A 17,554-nucleotide genomic window follows, 5' to 3' on the forward strand; every position below is an offset into this window, starting at 1 on the left:
CAGTGTCACCCTGTACCCCGATTTACCTCACCAGTGTCACCCTGTACCCCAATTTACCTTATCAGTGTCACCCTGTACCCCGATTTACCTCACCAGTGTCACCCTAACACCCCTTTACCCTGATATCCATTCTCCAGTGTCTCCATATACCCTGATCTACCTCATCAGTGTCACCTTAACACACCTTTACCCAAAAATTACCTCACCAGTGTCACCCTGTACCCCGATTTACCTTTACTAGTGTCACCCTGTACCCCAATTTACCTCACCAGTGCCACCCTGTACCCCAATTTACCTTAACAGTGCCACAGTGTACCCCAATATTACTTTACTGGGGTCACCTGACTTCTCTGTACCCCAATATTACCTCACTGGGGTCATCTGACTCCGCTGTACCCTGATATTACCTCACTGGGGTCACCTGACTCCGCTGTATCCTGATATTACCTCACTGGGGTCACCTGACTCCACTGTACCCTGATATTACCTCACTGGGGTCACCTGACTTCTCTGTACCCCAATATTACCTCACTGGGGTCACCTGACTCCGCTGTACCCTGATATTACCTCACTGGGGTCATCTGAATCCGCTGTACCCTGATATTACCTCACTGGGGTCACCTGAATCCGCTGTACCCTGATATTACCTCACTGGGGTCACCTGACTCCACTGTACCCTGATATTACCTCACTGGGGTCACTTGACTCCGCTCTACCCTGATATTACTTCACTGGGGTCATCTGAATCCGCTGTACCCCGATATTACCTCACTGGGGTCACTTGACTTCGCTGTACCCTGATATTACCTCACTGGGGTCACCTGACTTCTCTGTACCCCAATATTACCTCACCCGGGTCACCTGACTACTTTGTACCACGATATTACCTCACTGGGGTCACCTGACTTCTCTGTACCCCAATATTACCTCACCGGGGTCACCTGACTACTTTGTACCCCGATATTACCTCACTGGGGTCACCTGACTTTTCTGTACCTGATATTACCTCACTGGGGTCACCTGACTCCGCTGTACCCTGATATTACCTCACTGGGGTCACCTGACTCCGCTGTACCCTGATATTACCTCACTGGGATCACCTGACTCCTTTGTACCCCGATATTACCTCCCTGGGGTCACCTGACCCCTCTGTACCCTGATATTACCTCACTGGGGTCACCTGACTCCTCTATACCCTGATATTACCTCACTGGGGTCACCTGACTCCTCTGTACCCTGATATTACCTCACTGGGGTCACCTGACTCCGCTGTACCCTGATATTACCTCACTGGGGTCACATGACTTCTCTGTACCCCAATATTACCTCACTGGGGTCACCTGACTCCTCTGTACCCTGATGTTACCTCACTGGGGTCACCTGACTCCTCTGTACCCTGATATTACCTCACTGGGGTCACCTGACTCCTCTGTACCCTGATATTACCTCACTGGGGTCACCTGACTCCACTGTACCCTGATATTACCTCACTGGGGTCACATGACTTCTCTGTACCCCAATATTACCTCACTGGGGTCACCTGACTCCTCTGTACCCTGATGTTACCTCACTGGGGTCACCTGACTCCTCTGTACCCTGATGTTACCTCACGGGGTCACATGACTTCTCTGTACTCCAATATTACCTCACTGGGGTCACCTGACTCCGCTGTACCCTGATATTACCTCACTGGGGTCACCTGACTCCTCTGTACCCCGATATTACCTCACGGGGGTCACCTTGTAGGCAGGTGGTGGTACCAGAAGGGTGAGCCTCCCCACCGGCCTTTTTTTTTATTTTTTTTGCACTGTAAGCACTTTTGATAGGGGCAAAACAGGACGGCAGTGGGTAGAGGGGCTTCCGGGCCAGAAACGGAGGGGTGAGGCTTGATCCTCCATAAGGAGCTCATTTCTTAACGTAAATGGTGAGGATGATGAAGAGGAGGATGATCAGGACGGCCACACAGATCACAATGTAAACCTTTTTCTTGCCTGCTTTGGGTTTGTTCACCACCACCGGCGCCAGAGGCTCTGGGCCTTGGGGTACATATTCGTGGAATATAAAACATGCTTCTCGATGTCCTCTACGTTCTCCCCCTGTGCCTCAATGTCCATGGAAAGCAGCATGAAGATTTTTCCACCATGCTTTTCTCCAGTTTCAGGATCTCATCGTGTCTTGATTCAGTCTCATTCATATGGCTTGTGAGTCCTTCAGAAGATAACATGTGAAGTCCTCGCTCTGTCCATTCTCTCATCTCCTCAATCTGCTCATCTGTGACTCCGTGTCCGGTGATCCACGAGCCGCCTTTTGATCCTCTCGACTTTGCTGTCTTTGTACTGCATCTTGATCATGTAGCATCAATTAGTGATTTCCATGAACTGCTGGGAGAGACCGCCATGCCACGCCTTCTTCATCCGCTTAAAAATTGACCCTCTTCTCTTCTTCGTCGTCATCTTTTATCTCGATTTTCTGCAAATCCCTCCGAATCTCTTTTGATAAAACTTTGATCTCTTCTCTCAGAGACTGTAAATCTTTCTTCATACTGTCCTCCAGAAGCGGCATGAAGTTAGAACCGTTGTCAGATTGAACTCTAGATCTTTCACTTTAATCCTGAGAAGTTGTAGGGACTCCCGAATCTGCCGCGCCATTTCAAAGAACTGCTTGTAGAGCTTTTCGTTGTTCTGCACCTTGTGTTCATCCGGTTCTGAATCGCTTTTAATACAGCTCCGCTCCTTGTCACTCCTCCTGCAGCTCTTCTCAGATTGTCTCCCACCTGTTAAACTTTTCTTTCAATCCAATGCTCTTTGCAAATCTTGGACTACCACACCACCCCGCACCTACTTGGCGGCAGTTGGCGGGACATCTCCCTCCTTGCAGTGGGGGCAGAAGGAGGAGAAGCAATCACCATGGAACGTTAGGAGTGGCCTTGGCCCTGGTGCCCGTATATCCCTGTCTGATTGGGTGGAGAGGCTGGAGATTGCTGCATGCCTGTATCGGGTGTCCGCCTGGATGATCACAGAGCTGGCCATCAACCCCCCGGAGGATGACACCCATCGAGTGTTGGTGGTGCTACCAGAGAATGACCAGTCCAACCTGAAACAAATTTTAGTGCGCCTGAAGGGCCTGTTTGGAGAGAATGTTTCAGAGTTAAGGCGGAGGTATGTTGTCTGTAGGCAACAAGAGCCTCACCCACTTTGCAGTAACTCTCCAGAATCTGTGGAAACGCCTAGAGAAAAGGGATTGACACGGCTGTGCCAAAATAATCGCCTCAGACATACTACTGCGGGACCAGTTTATGGTGGCACTGAAGGTCGGGCCAGTCAGGAGAGACTTGATGCAGTGGTGGGGAACAGGAAGATGCGGAAGCATCCGTTGTGGTGACAAAGAGGCATGAAGTGCTAAACCTGAACTAGGAGGCCTTGGCTCCATGTCCCCTGTTGGCTATGCAGACAGTCATAAAGGATCTCGCCCCGAAAACATGGCTTTCATGAGGCAAGAGATGTCAATCTTCAAACAAGGGCCGGCACACCTCTCCAAGGGTGAGAGCCAGCTGCGGAGGGACCCTGGATGAAGACCGGAAGTGTTGGCAGTAAGGCCGCTTTGGACATGTAGCCAGGAACTGTGGCCACCCTGAATCCAAAAGCACCCATAGGCTGCCATTAAACTAGTGGCTTTCAGGGCAGGGGAATGACCCCCGGGACTGTCAACACAAGGTCCCATCGGACCAGAGGCCATGATCACACCAAGTCCAATGTTTTACCGCTCTAGTCAGTAAACAAGATGTCCCTTCCGTGATCAACATGGGATCTGAGGTCGCTGTCATGGAGTACAAGTTCTATGCCCAGCGGTTTGGGACGTGGGACCAGCTGAACCCCACCTGGCTGTCCCTAAAGGCGGCCAACAATCTGCCCATCTTGGTGGAAGGCATCACCTACCTGGGTAAAGATATCGATAGACAACCAGGTAGTGGAACAAGTAGGCTCCCTATTGACTCACAGCCCAGTGAACTCAGCTGGAAACCTATCATTCTGAGCAGGAACGTCTTGAAACACTTACCCTGTTTGCTAAACATTGAACATTCATGCGGCGTGTAAGGGGCTATTGTCTGCAAGCTGCTTGTCTCAATGTGATATGAGCCTTCAAGGCCTACCAGCGGGTAGGTACTGTAGATGACATCCTGAAAAGGTTACTCCTGAAAAGTTACACCTGGCCACCTTCAAAGAGGTAATCTGTTCTCTGCATATTGGGGCTCACAAAAAGCTGCAAGGAGCCACGGTAATGGGGAAGCCCCACAAAGACCTAGTGGTACCGGGGGAGTGGCTGGTCGCCCGCACCTTACCCAGAGTCCTCAAAGGGAATGTGCCAATCCAGTTTATCAATCTGGAGACCTCCCTGATCCGACTCCCTAACCACACCAGTATCGCAGACCTCCATGCCTTGGAAATGCATCTCCGAGACCCAGCCAGGCAGCAATAACCTCCCTGGATTAGCCACAATACAAACTACTGCTGGAATAGCTGACTATTCCTTTCTGGGACTATCCTCTACCATAGCAGCAACTTCTTCACCAAGTACTGGAGAAACACCTACTGGTCTTTGCAACCAGCCCGGAGGACTATGGCTGCATGTAAGGCAATAAACCACCCAATTTAGATGGGGACACTTCACCCAACCAGGAACTGTACCATCATATTCCTCCAGCCCTGTGCCTGGAGGTCAAGGACCTCCTCGACATGTAACATGCTACAGAGTGGGGTAGTTTGTGAGCAATGCAGCCCATTAGCTGGTCCTGATGTCTTGGTATGAAAGAAGGATGAAAGTCTATGGTTCTATGTGGACTATCGCCAGCTAAATGCCTGCACCCACCTGGGATGCCTACCCATCGCCCAACGTGGAGGATTTGCTCATGGTGCTGGGCCAAGCTAAGTTTTTCTCTAGGCTAGATCTGTGTTGTGGCAAGTCTCAGTAAGGTAACAAGACTGAGCAAAGACTGCCTTAATGCCCCTCGGACTATTCAAAGTTAATTGTATGCCCTTTGGACTGAGTAATGCCCCAGTATATTTCAGCGCTTGATGTAAAGGCATTTTGGGAACTTCCATTTTGTGTCTACCTTGATGATATCATAATTCTCTCCAAATCCGTTGAGGACCATATCCAACATCTGGACCTGGTGTTGGTGAAGAACACTAAATGCGAAAGAGGCAGCAAGCTGGAACCCAAGTGGGAGTGCACTCCCTATCAGGTGGAGAAGCGGCTTTTTCCTCCAACCCCAGTGTACGATGTGGTCTCCTATGGTCTCAACCCTAGTAAGAGGTGACTCCACTGCAACCTGCTGAGACCCTGCGTGCAGATCGGCAATTGCTCCACCAAACCTGCTGGGGATAGAAAAGAACATGGCTCTTTGGATGTTCCACCAGTACAAGAAGTCCCTTTTGAATGGTACCTTCCTCCCCTCGCTCTAGAGCCTCCTGCCCCTGCATGTCTTGAAGAAGAAAGCCCCATTACAGTGTCTGTGGACCGTCCAGAAGCCCTGCTGCAAGAGGACGTGGGACCACGCTTACTTCCTGGACTCTTCCGAGAACTTGGTTCCCAGCTCGGGTGAAGGGGGTGTTGCTGACACTGTTGTACCCCAGCCATCTGAGGAATCGGAGTCCCATGTGAGAGATAAGGACTCTGATGGAGACCCCACATAGGAGGGTCCATTATGGACAAAAATCTTCTGTGCTGCAACCCCCCCCCCCCTTCTTACCTGAACCCAATCCAGCGATGTGCACGAGCGCAGCCAATGTCTCTCTCCTCACTGTACAGATTGACAGCAGCAGGAGCCAATGGCTGTCAATAAGATCTGCTGGCACAGGAGCCGGGGGCGGGCGGGCGGGGCTGAGTCCTGCTGTCCATGTCAATGGATGCAGCAGCTGGACTTGGGAGCGAGCCCGCACGGGTGCCCCCCAGGGAATGCGGCTCTCCATGGGGGTACTCGATGAAGAGGAGGAGCCTGAAGTGCCAACGGGGGACCCCAGAAGAGGAGGATCGGGCCACTCTGTGAAAAATTATCACAGATTCGGTAAGTATAACATGTTTATTTTATTTTTTTAAAACACTTTAAGTGGCCCCCGCTCTTCAAAAAGTTGGGCACCCCTGCTGTATAGCGACGTTCCATCATTGAGTTGTTGACAAATAAGGGGGGTGCAGGCCGTCCGACACCCACAGAGGGCTTCAGAATAATCAAACCGGTTCACACAGACAGACGAGTCGCAATTTGTCCGTTTGCTGCTCAACCCGACTCTAGAGATAAGGTATGTGACAAAAGTAAGTACACCCCTCGGTGACATTTCTTCTCTCTTCTCATGTGACAACACTGAAGAAATGACACTTGTCTACAATGTAAAGTAGTGAGTGTACAGCTTGTATAACAGTGTAAATTTCCTGTCCCCTCAAAATATCTCAACACACAGCCATTAATGTCTAAACCGCAGGCAACAAAAGTCAGTACACCCCCTAAGTGAAAATGATCAGCTGTCATTGGCTGACAGCTGATCGCGTGGTAAAGGGGCTGCTGTGATTGGCCCTTTAGCCGATCTATGATCTCAGACTTGTTGACCGCAGAGCGCGCCCCCCCCCTAGGGCACACAGGAAGTGCGAGAACAGGAGGAGGTCTATGGACGTCCTCCGCGGGAAATTTAAGCCTGCGCTGTGGCCGTCTTTCGGCTCTAGGACGGGCGACAAGTGGTTAAGGTAATCATTTTATTCCGTCATTTTCATTATGTTAGAATGATTCGTTTTCAGTACTTGTTTCATAGATTCGGATTTGTTTTGTATATTTTTTATTTATTTTTTTATCCCAGATTTCAGAAGACCTACTGTATATTCCTTCTATTTTCTACACTGGGAGGCCTGAATCCTCTGTACCCTAATATTACTACACTGGGGGGGCTGACTCCTCTGTACCCTAATATTACTACACTGGGGTCCCCTAACTTCACTGTACCCTAATATTACTACACTGGGGGCCCCTGACTTACCTGTACTCTAATATTACTACACTGGGGGCCCCTAACATCACTGTACCCTAATATTACTACATTGGGGGCCCCTGTCTCCTCTGTACCCTAATATTACTATACTGGGGTCCCCTAACTTCACTGTACCCCTGTATTATCTCACTGGGGTCACCTGACTCCCCTGTACCCTAATATTACCTCCTTTGTACGCTCTATATTACCTTTCTGGAGCAATCTGACTCCTCTGCACCCTGATATTACTACACTGGGGGCCCCTGACTTCACTGTACCCCAGTGTTACCTTACAGGCAGTCACCTGACTCCGCTATACTATAATTTTAGCTCACTGGGGCTCAATCAACTAATTTTCACCCTCATTTTACCTCATTGGGGTCACCTGACTCCCCTTTACTCATCATACCTCATGGGTGGGGGGGTACATCTGACTTCTCTGTACATCTATATTATCTTACTAAGGTCACATGACTTCTCTGTACCCCGATATTACCTCATTGGGATGACTAGACCCTTCTGTATCCCAATATTTACTCACAGGGGATCACTCCTCTGTACCCTGATATTACCTCACCGGGATCACCTGGCTCCTCTGCACCCCAGTATTATTTCACTAGGGTCACCTAACCCCTTCTGTACCCTTATATTTATTCACTGGGGTCGCCTAACTCCTCTGTACCCCAGTATTACCTCACTGGGGTCACCTGAATCCTCTTTACCCTGATATTAGTCACTTTTCTCCCATCTCTCCTATTCTTCTATCCTGCTCTCCTCCCGTCCATTATCCCGCTCTTCTCCCATCTCTCCTATTCTTCTATCCTTCTCCCCTCCCGTCCATTATCCCGCTCTTCTCCTATTCTTCTATCCTGCTCTCCTCCCGTCTATTATATCCGGCTCTCCTCCCATCTCTCTTATTCTTATATCCTGCTCCCCTCCCGTCCATTATCCCGCTCTTCTCCCATCTCTCTTATTCTTCTATCCTGCTCTCCTCCCGTCTTTTATATCCGGCTCTTCTCCCATCTCTCTTATTCTTCTATCCTGCTCTCCTCCCATCTCTCTTATTCTTCTATCCTGCTCTCCTCCCGTCTTTTATATCCGGCTCTTCTCCCATCTCTCCCATTTTTCTATCCTGCTCCCCTCCCATCCATTTGGCATTGTGGTTGCCTCTTCCTCCCGTTCCCCATCCTCCCAGCTCCAGCATCCTCCTGCGTGTGTCTGGTAGCATCTCTACCTCCCGTTATCCTTGCCTCCTTCCTCTCTCTCCTCCCTCCCTGTCATCACTCGTCCTCCCTGCACCCTCCCTCCTTCCTTTCATGAGACCTCTTTCTGTTGCCTACCTAGCCTCAGTCTCCGACTCTCCTCCCTCCAGTCACCTCACCTGGGTGTGTGCTCAGGCTCACTCCGCTCTCCCGCTCCAGGATGTCATGGAGATAATGAGCTTATTTGGTGTTCTTCAGTGTGGAGGGCAGAGCCGGGCTGTGCAGGGAGGCAGGCCGGAGCCCTCGCACTGATCGGAATATGGGGACCCCAAGGAGGACTTCTGACTGAACAACATGGAAGCTAGGAATGGGCAACACTCCCAGGCCAGCCATATGATGGTGGATGGAGAAGCCAGCATGGCCAGAGAAGAGGTGACAGCAGTGCCCAGCATCCAGAGCCCAGGACCTGCTCAGCATCCTCCTTCCTCTGGGCTCGGGCAGAAGATTCCCACTCCTGGAGTCAGTCAGTACCCTTCGACCTTCATTCCGGGTCCTTTCAGTGACGGACATGGCCAGAAAACACCTGTCATCGGGCCTCCGCTCGCAGAACTGAACACCCCCTCCCCTGCTGCCCCCCAGCCCTTTTCAGGTTCAGGACAGGCTACAACTGCCCCTGCTCCTTCCGATAGCCATGTGAGCCCAAGAACAAACCAAACTTCTGTCCCGGGAACATGCCAGACTCCTTTTCCTGAACCCAGTCAGCAGGCTGGTGCCCTGTTGTATAGTAAGACTCCATCTAGAATGTCTCCAGTTCCTACGGCTACCCTGCTTCCTTCCACCGCACCTGTGCAGCCTCGTCCCCCAGGAGTAATGCAATCTTCTGCCAGACCGCTCTTACCGCCTTCTGTCCCGGGACCTGCTACAAGACCCATGCAGCCTCCAACCCTGGAACCAGTGTCACCCTTTACCCCAGGACCCTTACAGTCCAATTCCATCAGACCCATACAGGCAATGATCACTGGACCTGTGCAACCTGCAGGGACTGCCTCTCTGGGACACACACCTTCGGGGCCCAGCCCTCAGCCTTCAGCCTTTGGACCCGCACAGTCTCCTGCACAAGGTACCTTTCAGCCTCTGCCCACGAATCCCACGCAGCCTCCAATTAGTACCACCGAACAGTCACAGATCTCTGGTGGAGCACCCATACCAATTCCAAAACAGACTGCAATTCCCAGACCCAACCATACGTCAGCCTTTATCAAGCCTGTTTCTGGAATACAGCAGCCTCCTCCATTAAGACCCACTCAGCCTCCTGTCCCTGGAACAGCTCAGCATCCTAACTTTGGACCTGGTCAGCCTCCTGTACCAACCACAATGGCAGGACCTACCCAGTCCTATAGTCCAAGTCCTTGCCAGTCTCCTTCCCCGACTCCTGCTTCTCATCAGCCTTCTATACCTAAACAAAGCCAACTTCCTTCTACAGGGACCAACCAAACTTTTGCCCTGGCCTCCAACCAGCCTTCTTTTATGGGACCCAACCAAACTTCTGCCCTGGCCTCCAACCAGCAATCTTTTTCTGGACCCAACCAAACTTCTGCCCTGGCCTCCAACCAGCCATGTTTTTCTGGACCCAATCAGACTTCTGCCCATTCACCCAACCCATCTCCTGCTCCGGGAGTTTCTACAGTACTTGACCAAACTTCTGCACATGGTTCCAGTCAAAGTTTTGCTAAAGGATCAAGCCAAAAGGTTTCTCCTTCCCCCAACCAAACCTCTGCCCCATCACCAAACCAACCTTCACTTCCTGGATCCAACCAATCTGCTTCCCCTTCTCCCAGTCAGACAGCTGCTGCCTCACCCAACCAGTCGGCTACGGGGCCTAACCAAACTCAGACCTCAGCAAATGGTCAGCAACCAGGCCCTTGTCAGCCCAATGTTCCTGGGTCCAGCCAAACTCCAGCTTCTGGGCCCCGCCAGCCCTCAGTCACAGGCCTCAGCCAGACATCTTCAGGACTCAACCAAACGCCAGGCCTTGCCGAAAGCCAATCTCCAGGTTCGGGCCTCAGTCAGTCATCAACGCCTGGGGTGAGCAACCTGGTTCCCAAGTCTGAGGCCCCAGAGCAGATCGAGTCGGAAGAGTCAAGCACCTTCATGCAGCGACAGTTTGGGGCCCTCCTGCAGCCGGCCGTCAACAAGTTCTCTCTGCGAATGTTCGGGAGTCACAAGGCGGTGGAAATTGAACAGCAAAGGGTTAAATCTGCCGGCTCCTGGATCATCCACCCCTACAGTGACTTCAGGTGAGTGCTGACAGGTGGTGTCCCTTCCAGGCTTAAATTCTGAGGGCCCCTAAATATAGAAGGTCTGCGTTAGCAAATGTCACCTTCTCAGCTTGTATATGTCATCAGTCACCATGTGTTATATGATGTCCCTGGTTATAGGACCCCATATATGTCATCAGTCACAATGTGTTATATGAAGCCCCTGGTTATAGGGCCCCAGTTCATATATGTCCTCAGTCACCATATGTTATATGATGTCCCTGGTTATAGGACCCCAGTTCATATATGTCCTCAGTCACCATATGTTATATGATGTCCCTGGTTATAGGACCCCAGTTCATATATGTCCTCAGTCCGCTGGTTCCTCAGCTCATACATGTGATTCCATACATTATCTGACACTTGTCTTCCAGGACCCCGGTGTAGGTGCTGTCATGATGTGGAGCTGTAATGAGCACATGGAGTCATCTTCCATCATTCCGTAATGGAGAACCTCCATCCATACAACATAGAGAAACATATCAGCTGGGACACATATATGTACAGAACACACTTGATATCATCTTATTACTGAGTGATGGACTCTTTTTTCCGGCTGTGACTGTAGGTTAGGGGTGCCCAACCGGTGGCCCAAGGAGCCCTCTGATGTGGCCCAAAAATCCCTCTGATGTGGCCCATGGAGCCCGCTGATGGGGCCCATGGAGCCCTCTGATGTGGCCCGAGGAGCCCTCTGGAGCCGCCCGAGGGGCCCCCTGATGTGGCCCCTGGAGCTCTCTTAAGCAACCCGTGGAGCCCTCTGGAGCGGCCTGAGGAGCCCTCTGATGTGGCCCATAGACCCCTCTGATGTGGCCCATGGAGCCCTCTAATGTGGCCCATGGAGCCCAAGGTCTGCCTACCGCTCCCTCCACACCGGGGTCTACCCTCTGCTCCCTCTACACCGAGGTCTTCCCTCTGCTCCCTCCACACCGGGGTCTGCCCTCTGCTCCCTCCACACCGAGGTCTTCTCTCTACTCCCTCTACACCGGGGTCTGCTCTCTACTCCCTCCACACCGGGGTCTGCCTACCTCTCCCTCCACACTGGGGTCTGCTCTCTACTCCCTCCACACCGGGGTCTGCTCTCTACTTCCTCCACACCGAGGCCTGCCCTCTGCTCCCTCTACACCGGGTCTACCCCCCTGCTCCCTCCACAACGGGATCTGCTCTCGACTCCCTCTCCACCGGGGTCTGCCTACCGCTCCCTCCACGCCAGGGTCTGCCCTCTGCTCCCTCCACACCAGGGTCTGCCCTCTGCTCCCTCCACACCGGGGTCTGCTCTCTACTCCCTCCACACCGGGGTCTGCCCTCTGCTCCCTCTCCACCGGGGTCTGCCCTCTGCTCCCTCCAGAACGGAATCTGCTCTCGACTCCCTCTCCACTGGGGTCTGCCTACTGCTCCCTCCACACGAGGTCTGCCCTCTGCTCCCTCCACACCAGGGTCTGCCTTCTGCTCCCTCTACACCCGGGTCTGCCTACAGCTCCCTCCACACAGACGTCTGCCCTCTGCTCCCTCCACACAGACGTCTGCCCTCTGCTCCCTCCACACTGGGGTCTGCCCTCTGCTCCCTCTACACCGGGGTTTGTCCTATAGGTAATATATCTTATATCTGGAGAGCGGTGATGTCACTCCTGTATAATATATCTTATATCTGGAGAGCGGTGATGTCACTCCTGTATAATATATCTTATATCTGGAGAGCGGTGATGTCACTCCTGTATAATATATCTTTTATTTGGCGAGCAGTGACGTTATATTGACAACATTTATAGAGATTCGTGTCATATTTGGGCTCTGGTGATGTCACAGTTGGTAAATGGGAAGTGTCTGTGTTACCATGGATACCAGTGTTTGGCATCACTCTTACTTACTGTGAGATGTGATTGGCGGTCAGGTAGAGGAGGCGGGGTTGTGCCGTCATACACATTTTATATGAGCTGTATCATTATTTCACTCATCAGATCCCCCCTCCCTCTCAGAACAATATCTCCCCCTGCTACTCTGTATGAGTCTCCACCCACAGATAGTCTGCATTTGCTGAATTCTCCCTCACTTCACTGGCTGCATGCTTGTTATGGGTCAGTGGCTCTGAGTATTGCAGCCAGAAGCAGAAAGGCAACCAGCAGACCCAGGAACTCAGCACAGGGATGGTGAGAACCCCTCATAATGGGCACAGCGGGCGTACAGACCCGGGAACTCAGCACAGGGATGGTGGGAACCCCTCATAATGGGCACAGTGGGTGTACAGACCCAGGAACTCAGCACAGGGATGGTGGGAGCCCCTCATAATGGGCACAGCGGGTGTACAGACCCGGGAACTCAGCACAGGGATGGTGGGAACCCCTCATAATGGGCACAGCGGGTGTACAGACCCGGGAACTCAGCACAGGGATGGTGGGAACCCCTCATAATGGGCACAGCGGGTGTACAGACCCGGGAACTCAGCACAGGGATGGTGGGAACCCCTCATAATGGGCACAGTGGGTGTACAGACCCAGGAACTCAGCACAGGGATGGTGGGAACCCCTCATAATGGGCACAGCGGGTGTACAGACCCGGGAACTCGGCACAGGGATGGTGGGAACCCCTCATAATGGGCACAGTGGGTGTACAGACCCAGGAACTCAGCACAGGGATGGTGGGAGCCCCTCATAATGGGCACAGCGGGTGTACAGACCCGGGAACTCAGCACAGGGATGGTGGGAACCCCTCATAATGGGCACAGCGGGTGTACAGACCCGGGAACTCAGCACAGGGATGGTGGGAACCCCTCATAATGGTCACAGCGGGTGTACAGACCCGGGAACAAGGCACAGGGATGGTGAGAACCCCTCATAATGGGCACAGCGGGTGTACAGACCCGGGAACTCGGCATAGGGATGGTGGGAACCCCTCATAATGGGCACAGCGGGCGTACAGACCCGGGAACTTAGCACAGGGATGGTGGGAACCCCTCATAATGGGCACAGCGGGTGTACAGACCCGGGAACTCAGCACAGGGATGGTGGGAACCCCTCATAATGGGCACAGTGGGTGTACAGACCCGGGAACTCAGCATAGGGATGGTGGGAACCCCTCATAATGGGCACAGCGGGTGTACAGACCCGGGAACTCAGCCCAGGGATGGTGGGAACCCCTCATAATGGGCACAGCGGGCGTACAGACCCGGGAACTCAGCCCAGGGATGGTGGGAACCCCTCATAATGGGCACAGCGGGTGTACAGACCCGGGAACTCAGCATAGGGATGGTGGGAACCCCTCATAATGGGCACAGCGGGTGTACAGACCCGGGAACTCGGCATAGGGATGGTGGGAACCCCTCATAATGGGCACAGCGGGTGTACAGACCCGGGAACTCGGCACAGGGATGGTGGGCACCCCTTATAATGGGCACAGCGGGTGTACAGACCCGGGAACTCGGCACAGGGATGGTGGGCACCCCTTATAATGGGCACAGCGGGTGTACAGACCCGGGAACTCAGCCCAGGGATGGTGGGCACCCCTCATAATGGGCACAGCGGGTGTACAGACCCGGGAACTCAGCACAGGGATGGTGAGAACCCCTCATAATGGGCACAGCGGGCGTACAGACCCGGGAACTCGGCACAGGGATGGTGGGAACCCCTCATAATGGGCACAGCGGGCGTACAGACCCGGGAACTCGGCACAGGGATGGTGGGAACCCCTCATAATGGGCACAGCGGGTGTACAGACCCGGGAACTCAGCACAGGAATGGTGAGAACCCCTCATAATGGGCACAGCGGGTGTACAGACCCGGGAACTCAGCACAGGGATGGTGGGAACCTCTCATAATGGGCACAGCGGGTGTACAGACCCGGGAACTCAGCACAGGGATGGTGGGAGCCCCTCATAATGGGCACAGCGGGTGTACAGACCCGGGAACTCAGCACAGGGATGGTGGGAGCCCCTCATAATGGGCACAGCGGGTGTACAGACCCGGGAACTCAGCACAGGGATGGTGGGAACCCCTCATAATGGGCACAGCGGGTGTACAGACCCGGGAACTCAGCCCAGGGATGGTGGGAACCCTTCATAATGGGCACAGCGGGTGTACAGACCCGGGAACTCGGCACAGGGATGGTGGGCACCCCTCATAATGGGCACAGCGGGTGTACAGACCCGGGAACTCAGCACAGGGATGGTGAGAACCCCTCATAATGGGAACAGCGGGCGTACAGACCCGGGAACTCAGCACAGGGATGGTGGGAACCCCTCATGATGGGCACAGCGGGCGTACAGACCCGGGAACTCAGCACAGGGATGGTGGGAACCCCTCATAATGGGCACAGCGGGTGTACAGACCCGGGAACTCGGCACAGGGATGGTGAGAACCCCTCATAATGGGCACAGCGGGCGTACAGACCCGGGAACTCAGCACAGGGATGGTGGGAACCCCTCATAATGGGCACAGCGGGCGTACAGACCCGGGAACTCAGCACAGGGATGGTGGGAATCCCTCATAATGGGCACAGCTGGTGTACAGACCCGGGAACTCAGCACAGGGATGGTGGGAACCCCTCATAATGGGCACAGCTGGTGTACAGACCCGGGAACTCAGCACAGGGATGGTGAGAACCCCTCATAATAGGCACAGCGGGTGTACAGACCCGGGAACTCGGCACAGGGATGGTGGGAACCCCTCATAATGGGCACAGCGGGTGTACAGACCCGGGAACTCAGCACAGGGATGGTGAAAACCCCTCATGATGGGCACAGCGGGCGTACAGACCCGGGAACTCAGCACAGGGATGGTGGGAACCCCTCATGATGGGCACAGCGGGCGTACAGACCCGGGAACTCAGCACAGGGATGGTGGGAACCCCTCATAATGGGCACAGCGGGTGTACAGACCCGGGAACTCGGCACAGGGATGGTGAGAACCCCTCATAATGGGCACAGCGGGCGTACAGACCCGGGAACTCAGCACAGGGATGGTGGGAACCCCTCATAATGGGCACAGCGGGCGTACAGACCCGGGAACTCAGCACAGGGATGGTGGGAATCCCTCATAATGGGCACAGCTGGTGTACAGACCCGGGAACTCAGCACAGGGATGGTGGGAACCCCTCATAATGGGCACAGCTGGTGTACAGACCCGGGAACTCAGCACAGGGATGGTGAGAACCCCTCATAATAGGCACAGCGGGTGTACAGACCCGGGAACTCGGCACAGGGATGGTGGGAACCCCTCATAATGGGCACAGCGGGTGTACAGACCCGGGAACTCAGCACAGGGATGGTGAAAACCCCTCATGATGGGCACAGCGGGCGTACAGACCCGGGAACTCAGCACAGGGATGGTGGGAACCCCTCATGATGGGCACAGCGGGCGTACAGACCCGGGAACTCAGCACAGGGATGGTGGGAACCCCTCATAATGGGCACAGCGGGTGTACAGACCCGGGAACTCGGCACAGGGATGGTGAGAACCCCTCATAATGGGCACAGCGGGCGTACAGACCCGGGAACTCAGCACAGGGATGGTGGGAACCCCTCATAATGGGCACAGCGGGCGTACAGACCCGGGAACTCAGCACAGGGATGGTGGGAATCCCTCATAATGGGCACAGCTGGTGTACAGACCCGGGAACTCAGCACAGGGATGGTGGGAACCCCTCATAATGGGCACAGCTGGTGTACAGACCCGGGAACTCAGCACAGGGATGGTGAGAACCCCTCATAATAGGCACAGCGGGTGTACAGACCCGGGAACTCGGCACAGGGATGGTGGGAACCCCTCATAATGGGCACAGCGGGTGTACAGACCCGGGAACTCAGCACAGGGATGGTGAAAACCCCTCATGATGGGCACAGCGGGCGTACAGACCCGGGAACTCAGCACAGGGATGGTGGGAACCCCTCATGATGGGCACAGCGGGCGTACAGACCCGGGAACTCAGCACAGGGATGGTGGGAACCCCTCATAATGGGCACAGCGGGTGTACAGACCCGGGAACTCGGCACAGGGATGGTGAGAACCCCTCATAATGGGCACAGCGGGCGTACAGACCCGGGAACTCAGCACAGGGATGGTGAGATCCCCTCATTTTAATCTCTCTAATCCAGAGACAGGAGATGGTGTGAGGTGATGAGACTCTCCATCATCTATCGGGTGGGATATATCAGTTGTGGGTGGAATGAGCCAGTGAGGGGGTTAGTCAGACGTCATCGTGGTCGCGGTGGATGGATGCAGTGGGAAGATTGGAGTCTGACTGATGATCTGTTGATTTGTTTTCTGCTGACTAATCCTCTCCGTCTGTTTCCTGCTCCTCTCCGGGGAGGCTCACTGACTCTGCAATCTCCTTCCCCTTCCTTCTCTCCCTCTCCTCCTCGGTGTGGCCTCATCTTCTGCTGGCCATGGCTGCCCTCATACCCCACCACTGCTGTGTATACTGGAGCCACCAACCCCCCTCTGGTTGATTCCATCTGCTGGGCCTCAGGGAATTGGCCTGGGGGAGCTGCCTGAGTTTCCCTTTCATTGCCACACACTAAGTATTTCCTGGGGGACTGAGGGGTGTTCCCGGGCCACCTGGGAGATTCTTCCTATCCAGTATGACCAGGACCGGCCCTGGATATGTTTGGAGAAGGAGCAGCCGAATTAGCCGAGGAGTTCTTTGAGCATTATTCCCACTGACCACCAATGTAAGGAACATTCTTCTCACTGACCACCAATGTAAGGAACATTCTTCTCACTGATCACAAATGTAAGGAACATTCTTCCCACTGATCACCAATGTAAGGGACATTCTTCTCACTGATCACCAATGTAAGGAACATTCTTCTCACTGATCACCAATGTAAGGAACATTCTTCCCACTGATCACCAATGTAAGGAACATTCTTCTCACTGACCACCAATGTAAGGAACATTCTTCTCACTGATCACCAATGTAAGGAACATTCTTCTCACTGATCACCAATGTAAGGAACATTCTTCCCACTGATCACCAATGTAAGGAACATTCTTCTCACCGATCACCAATGTAAGGAACATTCTTCTCACCG

The 17,554-nt window shown here is 53.6% G+C and overlaps 1 protein-coding gene and 1 pseudogene across 1 annotated transcript in view; one reads left to right on the forward strand and one right to left on the reverse strand.

The window, feature by feature from the left end:
* Nucleotides 1-1,853: 1,853 nt before the first annotated feature.
* On the reverse strand, nt 1,854-5,161 carry LOC143943409 (syntaxin-4 pseudogene; annotated as a pseudogene).
* A 2,799-nt stretch (nt 5,162-7,960) lies between these two features.
* HCN3 (hyperpolarization activated cyclic nucleotide gated potassium channel 3) overlaps nt 7,961-17,554 on the forward strand; it is a 34,590-nt gene continuing 24,996 nt past the window's right edge. The window contains exon 1 of the mRNA XM_077463792.1: nt 7,961-10,512. Coding sequence (XP_077319918.1) covers nt 8,570-10,512 — 1,943 coding nt within the window. The 5' untranslated portion in view covers nt 7,961-8,569. The remainder of the gene's footprint in view (nt 10,513-17,554) is intronic.

This window comes from Lithobates pipiens, unplaced genomic scaffold, assembly GCF_037356315.1.
Source record: "Lithobates pipiens isolate NorthernLeopardFrog02 unplaced genomic scaffold, aLitPip1_a1.2 Scaffold_30, whole genome shotgun sequence".
In the NCBI taxonomy this organism is placed as follows: domain Eukaryota; kingdom Metazoa; phylum Chordata; class Amphibia; order Anura; family Ranidae; genus Lithobates; species Lithobates pipiens.